Genomic DNA, 9,797 nt, shown 5'->3' with positions numbered 1-9,797 from the left:
AAAGTATTGCACATGAATGTCTTTATTACAAGAATGTGACAAAATTATATCAGCTTCATTAGGTATTGACAATTATTTAAAAACAAAATAAAACATTGTCTCAAGAATAAAATTATAATTTTGTTTGGCTAATGTCAAAGACCAAAATTCATATCAGTGTATATGACAGCAGACATTTGTTGACTGGTGTAGCCTCAAATAAACAATCACTGAATCTCAACCTTATACAGTAAGTACACACATGATTGACAAAGGAAATAATATGCCTAATGCAAACAAAACATCTTAGTTTTGGTGGCATTTCCATTGGTAAAAAAAAAAGAAAAAAAAGAGACCTCTGGAGGTCATGTCGCTCATCTAACATTCACAGATAAAGTATACTTTGATTCTATTTTATATAGGCACATTAGGTAAATAAACCTAGCTCAAATTGTTCTGCATACTCGGTCATCATGGAGCAGTGTAGATACATGCTGATGGGTCACTTCTAGTGATTGGTTTGGTCCCAGGAAATAGATCAATTTTGATCTCTGTCAGCATCTGAAATGGCACAATATTCCCTAACCTAGCACTCATAGGGCTCTGGCAAAGAAAATAGAGCACTATATAAGGAATAGGGTGCCATTTGGGATGCAACATCAGGGGGTTAATCGTGCTATAGTGTGCCATCAAGTATTTCCTTCAGGACTGATAGTCAGCGCTGGCATCAAGTGGGTTTTTAGGCACAGTCTCCATCATCAACTCTTCTCATCCATCTGTTCTTTACAGTCACTGGCCCTGGGGACAGAGCAAAACTGCTCCTCAAAGTTTAAAAACTTGTGATTGCATTCTTTCTCCAGCATTTTCTTCCACAGTTTTACTGAAGAAAAAAAAAAAAGGGATTTAGAGAAGAAAAAAATAAATAAAAAATCATTGAGCAGTCCTTCATTCAGTTAGTACCTCACCTTACATAAACTAAGCAGAGAAACAGGCTTGGTAAATACCTGTTTTTCTTATCAGCTAAGACACAATTTACACTAACTGTTCTAAGCCCAGATCAGGCTACCCATGCATCACCAAGGAATGTAGCTAAATGGAAATTAACCTAGGGAAATGTTTAAAGGAGATTCCAGTCATGGCAGATTCCACACAAGTATTTAGCGTAATGTAAATTGCTTTTGACAGTCAGTGAATGGAATTTGTTCACTTACTGTACTCTGGCTCCTCTGTTTCTGAGCAGGCTGGTGGAGATGGCAGTGTCCCAGTGCTCAGCTGATCCGCTTGGTTCTCTTGTTCTCCTTGTGATGTCAACTCCAAGTTTTCTATCATCACCTCATAAGCTCTCCTTGCCTCTGACGACAGCTCAATCATTTTGTGGTAATGGTCCTGTAGAATCAAAGACAATCTGTAACCACATCCATGCACGCACCACTTCACAGTTTCAAGAGAACAATTATCTTCTTAGTCTCTGGTTTGTATCATGCATTGTGACTCAAGTCTCCAACATTGTATCATTAAGACTAAACAAAAATGTCCAGCAGCACTTACTAAGCCTCCAGTTTTATTGAATGACCGTACCTGTGCTCCATCGTAGTTGAAGATGCCCACCAGGCTGACAGGCACAGCTTTGTTGACACACCGGCCCAGGGCCTTCCTGGAGAGGGCAAACACAAAGGGAACGCCCTGCTCCCGACAGGTGTCAATGATGGTGTGGAGAGCTTCATCCAGACCGCCTGTGGAAGAGGGAATACATGATCCTTAGCATTGTGCACTGTAAACACTGAAAAATGGGCAAAACATGAGAAAAGATGATTTCACCTACTTTGGATAAGTATTCAATTTTTTTTCTACATACATTAGGACTGGGTATTGTCATTTTGCTCTTGCATGTACAATATAAACAATGAAAAACAACAATTCTAAGAGCCAATGGTGAGATAATACCCCTGGAATCTCAGTCAACACAGGAAACCCAGGTTGTAGAAGTTAAGTCTAATGAGTATACTGTACCTTTAGACTGGATGCGTTCACAGTTGGGGGAGATGACAACACACTTGACCTTCCTGAGTTTGAGGTGTTTGAGGACCTCCCGGAGGCCCATGACCAGACGCCTCTTCATGCGGGCCTTCATAGGGTCTTTCTGGTACAGCCGGTCCTGGAAGCGCACCAGCTCTTTCAGCAGGTTGGTCACACACTCATCCACATCTTTACTCAGCACCTGGCTGCAGTAACTGGGAGACAATATTTAAATAGTGTGTTTGTCATCCAGTATGGTTAAGAGTATATGTTTAGAATCTTATTTTGTCAGTGTAAGAAATGGAAACCATGATGGCTTACTCTCTGAATTTCCTGCTGTGGATTTTGGGTCGAAAGGGAGGGCAGGGCTGTGGCTGAGACTGGTTGGTTGGCTCTTCAGTCTCCTCCGTCTCCTCCTCAGTCTCCCCCTCCTCCTCAGTCTCCCCCTCCTTCTCAGTCTCCCCCTCCTTCTCAGTCTCCCCATGTACTTCTGACTGCTCCTCCTCAAGCACAGAGGGGCTAGTAGGGCTGCTGCTTACATCTGAAGTACCACACACACACACACACACATTACCTCTTACGCTTAGTCAGAAATACTTAGACCAAGTACATTTCCTACTCTAAAAATTATGAAGTGAAGTTGTCTGACCTGTAGAGTCACGCTGGTCCTGGTCTATGCTGATGGCCTCACACAGCTCCTCTGTTATGTCGCCGGCCATCTTGGATTCTTCACTTGAAGGGGGCAGTGCCCGCTCCTCCAACAAACGGTTCTGTTTCCTGTCTTCCCTCTCCTTGAGAATCACCTGCAGATTGAACAGACAAAACAATACAGGTAAAGGGCGGCAGTAGAGTACCAAACTGTAAAAACATATTTAAAGACAGATTGGTCTAAAATGCATGCTAAAGTAAGGCTTATCAAGCATGATCTCGTCCAATAGCAGTGCACCATTCAGCAAAGCATTCAATAGGGTAAAAACATTTAATCATCACAGAAAATGTTTGTGGGAGTAAAAAAAGGTCAGTAAATCCAAGCTAGGGAATGATAACACAGCCCATACATATTTCCAGATAGCTGGGGTCTGAGAGACTCACCCTTTTCAGTGGTGTGGGTTTCTTAGCTTTGGGAACCTCTCTCTGCTTGCCCTTCTTTACCAGAGGGCTGGTCGAGTCCAAGGGGTTGTGGGCTATCTTATCCTGTGTCCATGGTTTCTTCTGGATTAGTGCGTTCTTATGGCCGACAGGTAGCGACCCACCAACTACATAGTAACAAGTGTCGAAGATGTTAGAATAGCATGATGCAAAATGTGAGTAGCAATGTGTACGCATTGTATCATCAGTGCTATTTTTCAAGAACTTTTCATTTAAAAGTTCCATGATTAAATAAAAAAAAACAAATGACAGAAGTTTTTTTCTGCTGTAATATAACCTGAGAGGATGACCCCTTTGGTGTCCTGCTTGTCTTTCTGAGTTTGCTGTTTCTTCTCCAGAACCGCCAGCATGTTCCCAATATCCAGCTGCACAGGGACTTTGCTCTTCTTCCCACTGGTCTTCTCAGCTTTCTGATGAGAAGGTTTCATCATTTACAAGAACAACCATTTGGACAAAGTTATAAAACAACAGAGGTTGACTTTAAGGCTATATTATTCCTTTTTAGCCCATTTGCTCTTCTAACATCATGAACAGCGTCTGTACAGAATATGCCAGCCTGAATCAGATTTCAATATTTTCCTATAAATAATGAGTAAAGTTCAGTGCTGACCTGTCCCTTCTTTGTCTCTGAAGGGAGAGCTTTTCCTGCCGTGGCTTTGTCCTTGTTTTGGTCACCTGGCTGGAGTCCTGTTCCTTCTCTGTGACCCTCCTGTACCAGAAATAAAAATACATGATTATGTATGGATTATTAATTCAATGAAGTTGTAATTTCATTTATAATGCTTATGGTTTGTATTTTCAAGAGTAATGTTAATTCCATACCTCCTTGTTGACTAGTTTTGCCATGTTGCTGAACACTACCGAGTTGTGGCCTTGCACTCTGGCTAAACCAGCGAAGGCCAGAGACAAGTCTGGAAACTCTTCTTCATCCTAGGAGGAAAATAAAACAGTCAAGAAATAAATTATATTTATTTGATACTAAATATCAGCGTGGGGTTTTAGGCTCAGTTTCTGTATAAACACTAACAACTGCTGTTGTAAAAGGGTCTCTATTAATAAATACATTTGATTTATTAAAAATAGGGCAGCGCAAAATTGGCCCAGCGTCGTCCGGGTTAAGGGAGGGTTTGGCCGGGGTAGGCCGTCATTGTAAATAAGAATTTGTTCAACTGACTTCCCTAGGTAGGTTAAATAAATCAAATTAAAAAAATAATATGAAAAAGGGAGGTCTCCTGAAGCGTTTTAAAATATCCCTCTTTACAATGGAAAGCACTTTGAGCATATTATTAAAACATAACTATACAACTCAGTGGCCAGTTTAATAGGTACACCACCCCGTTCACAAAAATAGTTCGCACCAACTGAGTCACGTGGCCAGCTATATAAAGCAAGCAGACAGAGGCATTCAGTTACTTTACGACTGAACATTAGAATGAGCAAAACAAGTGACCTAAGCGACTTTGAGCGTGGTATGATCATCGGTGCCAGGCGCACCGGTTCCAGTATCTCAGAATGACAATTTCTAGGGTTTAGCGAGAATGGTGTGACAAACAAAAAAATAATTCAGTCAGCAGCAGTCCTGTGGGCGAAAACATCTCGTTGATGAGAGAGGTAGGAGAATGGCAAGAATCGTGCAAGCTAACAGGCGGGCCACAAACAGGCAAATAACGGCGCAGTACAACAGCGGTGTGCAGAACAGCATCTCGGAACACACAACTTGTCGGTCTCTGTCACGGATAGGCTATTGCAGCAGACGACCACACAGGTTCCACTCCTATCAGCTAAAATAAAGAAGAAGCGGCTCCAGTGGGCACACGATCACCAACACTGGAGGAGTGGAAAAACATCGCCTGGTCCGACAAATCCTGGTTCCCGTTGCGTCATGCTGATGGCAGAGTCATAATTTGGCGTTAGCAGCATGAATTTATGGCCCCATCCTGCCTGGTGTCAATGGTACAGGCTGATGACGGTGGTGTAATGGTGTGGGGATTTTTTTTTGCTGGCACAGGTTAGGTCCCTTGATACCAATTGAGCTACGTTTGAACGCCACCCCTTGTAGAATCCATGCCTCCAAAGAATTCAGGTCGTTCTGGAGGCAAAGGAGGGACCGACACGGTACTAGATGGGTGTACCTAATAAACTGAGTATATGTACATGAGCACAGTGACTTATTGCACCTCAAACTTGGGTGGCTCCTGATAAATGACCAGGTCCTCAGACTCCTCTAACGCTCCACCTTCACCCGGCATTTTGGATTTCTTCTTCTTCTTCCTTTTCTTCTTCTCAGAGGCTTGTTCTTCTTGCTGCACAGATGTTTCCTTCTAATTAAGGACAAGACAAAAGGTCATTCTCTTCAAAAGTGAAAATGTTGGTCAACTTCATTTCTACCTCAACAAATCTTCAAAGCTTAAACATATCAGTTTGAGAGCACTTTAGCTAGATCGAGATGTACAGTAGGATTTGCATCAAGCACACACAGTACCTGGGAGGGAGTGCCATTATTGACCGTTTTCTTGGGGATTACTTTCTTTGGAGGCTGGGAGGCCACATTGGCCCAGGAGGTCACTGCTAGGCCACTGCTCTGTGAAACTACCTCCACAGGCTGACCTGATTGGGTCAAGTACATTGATTATTTTCTTAATGGCATACAGCACAAACCATTACATTACTTTTGAATGCTAAATTAAAAAAGGTCCAGTACCTTGTGCGATAGTCAAGGATGCATCACTATTTTCACTGGAAGCGGTGCATCGACTGGGGTCCTGTCTTTGTCCTTTTCTTACTGGTGTAGTCTACAGATCCAAAAATCACATGACATTTCTTAAGATAAATGTTATTTATAATTTATGAAATTATGACAGCATGCTATAGCTCAGTAGACCTACCTTACTGGTGGATACTGAGCTCTGATGATGGGGGGTGAGGGATGGTGAGGTTGATCCCCAGCAGGTTCCAGGTTTCTGTGGGGCAGGAAGTGCAGGACTGCCGGGTGCCAAACCACCCAGCTCTGGGAATTCAGCCATTTTCACCTCAAATGTGACAAGATCCACCTGGGCAGGTTCAGATCTCTCTGATGACTTTGGGGCAGATCTGGTCCCTCTAAAACCCCCTGCAGACAAAGCAAATAAAACACCACACTAAAGACAAAAAAAAGTGTCTTGCAAATGGAAAAAGTATATACAGTGCATTCGGAATGCAATCAGACCCTTTCACTTCTTCCACAATTTGTTACGTTACGTTACAGCCTTATTCTAAAATGATTTAAATAGTTTCCCCCCCCCCAATCAATCTACAGACAATACACCCCATAATGCACAATACCCCATAAAAGCAAAAACATGTTTTTAGAAATGTTTGCAAATGTATTAAAAATAAAAACAGAAATATAACATTTACATAAGTACTCAGACTCTACTCAGTACTTTGTTGAATGTACTTTGGCAGTAATTAGAGCCTTGAGTCTTCTTGGGTATGACACTATAAGCGTGGCACACCTGTATTTGGGGAGTTTCTCCCATTCTTCTCTGCAGATCCTCTCAAGCTCTGTCAGGTTGGATGGGGAGTGTCGCTACACAGATATTTTCAGGTCTCTCCAGAGATGTAAGATCGGGTTCAAGTCCGGTCTCTGACTGGGCCACTCAAGGACATTCCGAGACTTATCCCAAAGCCACTCCTGTGTTGTCTTGGCTGTGTGCTTAGGGTCGTTGTCCTGTTGGAAGGTGAACCGTCAACCTAGTCTGAGGTCCTGACTGCTCTGGAGCAGGTTTTCATCAAGGATCTCTGTACTTTGCTCCACTCATCTTTCCCTCAATCCTGACTAGTCTCCCAGTCCGTCGCAAAAAAATATATATGCCCACAGCATGATGCTGTCACCACCATACTTCACCGTAGGGATGGTGCCAGGTTTCCTCCAGACATGATGCTTGGCATTCAGGCCAAAAAGTTACATCTTGGTTTCATCAGACCAGAAAATCTTGTCTCACATAGTCAGAGTCTTTAGCTGCCTTTTGGCAAACTCCAAGCAGTCTATCATGTGCCTTTTACTGGAGGAGTGGCTTCTGTCTGGCTATTCTACCATAAAGGCCTGATTGGTGGAGTGCTGCAGAGATGGTTAGTCCTTGTTAGCGGGCAACGACGGTGGCACTGTATTATCCTCAAAGCGGGCAAAGAAGGTGTTTAGTTTGTCTGGAAGCGTGATGTGGGCGTCCATGACATGCTAGCTTTTCTTTTTGTAGTCCTGTAGACCCTGCCACATACGTCTCGTGTCTGGGCCGTTGAATTTCACTTGTTTGATTGCCTTGGAGGGAATAATTACACTGTTTAACTACACTTTCACTTTGATCTGGCCTGTGTTTACAGCATGAGGTCATGTTGCACTTGTTTTGAGATTAAAGCGAGAGCGGCATGTAGCCACGTGAGCACATTTGTTCACATCCTTTGCTAGTTAGTGAGTTATTAGCCCAGTTATAGATCATTTGTAGTCAGTGATGGGGGAGTGATTGCTTCCTACAAGAGCACAAAACAAGTACATTTATAGACATCTTTGAAAAGCGAGTCAGGTAAAGAGCTTATTTTTGTCTTAAAGGGGCAGTATTTTGAGACGGTCTTGAATAAACGAAGTAGTCAATAGGCAGAGGGTATCATAATTTGTCTTATTCTCTGTAATAGTAGTAATAATAATGCATTTTATTTTGTAAAGTGGTTTATTGCATCAAACATAATTTTCAGTCACCTCCTTGTCAAGCCCTGCATGTTTTTTTTTCTTCAAAAGTCTCATGGAATGTAGGACTACATTAACCACCACACATTGGTTGCTACTGTAGGCTGGATGATAGAACAGCTATTTCCATGTTAAAATGTTATGGGATACATTTTCTCCATTCTTTTTGATGGTAGGCTACCCTGGAAGGCCTAAATTATGATCAAAAGGCACAGCAGCCTACTTGACCACTGTCTGAAACTGTAACTTATAGCGGGTACAGCCTCAGTGTTCACAGTAAACACACGCTGGAAGTTGCACAATTTGAGGGAACATTGATACCTACCATTAACAAAACATTATGAATATCTGTGCGTTATATGCAACGTGTGTTATTACCTCTTCTTGGTGCATCCAATGATGTCCTGATCATGTTATTGTCCTGAGAACCAAACTCAGAACTAGATTTTGATGCCTGTGAAGTTGGGGGGGGGGAAGAGAAATCAGTTGAGATATATGAATACACATTAAAGAAAATAGTTTTTATTAAGCTATATTCTAGTTTGGTTTCAATGTGGTCAGTATAATTAAACAGACCTTTGTCTGCTGATCACGTATGAGTCGTTCTCCAGCTGTGTATGCACTGGTTTCAGTTGTCCCTTTGGTACGACGGCTGCTGATGTAGCCATGCTTGCTCTGTGCGTCTCCTCGCATACCATCAGTGGTTGATGGCCTCTGCCTGGGGCTCTTTCTCGAGTCATCACCTGAAGTAGACTTACCAGCCTGATGCCTGGATGGAGATTGAGAAATGAATAAGAGTTCACTCCACAATCACGTTAGCTACGCAATCTGCAATAAACTAAAGACAAATGGCAAAATAGCTATTTTTTGCTCTATGACAGAATATACCAAATAGTTTACCATTTAAAAACACACTACCTGACACCAGCTCCGGCAAGTACTTGGTTTAGAGGAATGTATGGAAACAATTAAGGCAAAATAAATGAAATAGTCCTACCTTCTAGAACCTTGATCTAACAGATAAGGGTTTGTTAGTGACAGGGGCAGTGATGAAGTTGTCAGTTGTTTAGGGGCCTCCAATCTCCCTTCCTGCTGGACCTTTGGAACAAAGGGCTGGACTGCAGGTGACAATTTGCTCTGCTGCAATATACCAAGCAAATAAGAAATGACCCAATAATATTACATTGAAATTTAACTAACAAGGAAACATATGTCTAAGTTAGCGACAAGTGTACGTGAACACTAGCAGGTAAGGGAAGTCATTTCAAAGCTAACACAAGTGCAATGGCCAAGGACATTGGGTCTGCAACGTCACGAATACACACGTTAGTTAAACAAGTCTCGGTTTCCAATTGCTAGTGGCGCCAGTCAGGGATACAGTAGTGCGCCAGTGCCTACCTAGCCCATCCACTCAAGCTCAATTTGTTTGTTATGGTTAGCCTAGCTCGTGCACATGTAACGGTACTAGCGACTATCAATCTTAGCTAGCTACATAAGCTAGAAATAAAATCGTCGAGGTCGAATTTCATGATAGTCATGTCCAATCAAACAAACTGACAACTGGCTGGCATATAGCAGTTTAGTATTACACAACAGTTGCTATCTAGCAACCTGGATTCAGCAAGCGAACGTAGCTAGCTAGCTACTTCGCTTGGCTAGCTATAGGCATTTCTCAATAACAAACCGCATCCCTAATCTTACCTTGTCCATCTCCTGTTTCGTGATTACCAGTTGAAGTCAGATGATCATGTTTCTGTCGGATATATATACACACAGTTAGCTGACTACACAGTTACTGTACAAACATAGCATGAAATCGGTTGAACACAACTCTCAGGCAAGTCAGCTGTGGAAAATTTGAGTACCCAGAGTGCACATGATGTAGCGCCAAGCTTCCATAGTGTGCAGCCCGCATTTCGGGGCGTAACTCACT

The 9,797-nt window shown here is 42.5% G+C and overlaps 1 protein-coding gene across 3 annotated transcripts; it reads right to left on the bottom strand.

The window, feature by feature from the left end:
- Nucleotide 1: 1 nt before the first annotated feature.
- On the bottom strand, nucleotides 2-9,797 carry LOC115164755 (selenocysteine insertion sequence-binding protein 2). Of its 3 annotated transcripts, none has more exons than XM_029717523.1 (19): nucleotides 9,730-9,797; nucleotides 9,566-9,617; nucleotides 8,862-9,004; nucleotides 8,441-8,633; nucleotides 8,243-8,318; nucleotides 6,030-6,253; nucleotides 5,846-5,936; nucleotides 5,627-5,751; nucleotides 5,322-5,465; nucleotides 3,967-4,074; nucleotides 3,755-3,853; nucleotides 3,422-3,554; nucleotides 3,088-3,251; nucleotides 2,645-2,798; nucleotides 2,317-2,536; nucleotides 1,990-2,210; nucleotides 1,558-1,712; nucleotides 1,191-1,365; nucleotides 2-859 (listed from the first exon to the last, which is right to left on the bottom strand). In XM_029717523.1, the coding sequence occupies exons 2-19, from the start codon at nucleotides 9,572-9,574 to the stop codon at nucleotides 738-740; spliced, it is 2,556 nt and encodes an 851-aa protein (XP_029573383.1). In that variant the 5' UTR covers nucleotides 9,575-9,617; nucleotides 9,730-9,797; the 3' UTR covers nucleotides 2-737. The 3 variants fall into 3 exon arrangements, with proteins under 3 accessions (XP_029573383.1, XP_029573384.1, XP_029573382.1); XM_029717524.1 differs by lacking the exon at nucleotides 9,730-9,797 and having other exon boundaries at nucleotides 2,317-2,441; nucleotides 2,478-2,536; nucleotides 9,566-9,720; XM_029717522.1 differs by lacking the exon at nucleotides 9,730-9,797 and having other exon boundaries at nucleotides 9,566-9,720.

The sequence above is a fragment of the Salmo trutta genome, chromosome 27 (assembly GCF_901001165.1).
Source record: "Salmo trutta chromosome 27, fSalTru1.1, whole genome shotgun sequence".
NCBI lineage: Eukaryota > Metazoa > Chordata > Actinopteri > Salmoniformes > Salmonidae > Salmo > Salmo trutta.
Note: the sequence above shows the minus strand (reverse complement) of the source record. Positions and strands in the feature narration are given on the sequence as shown.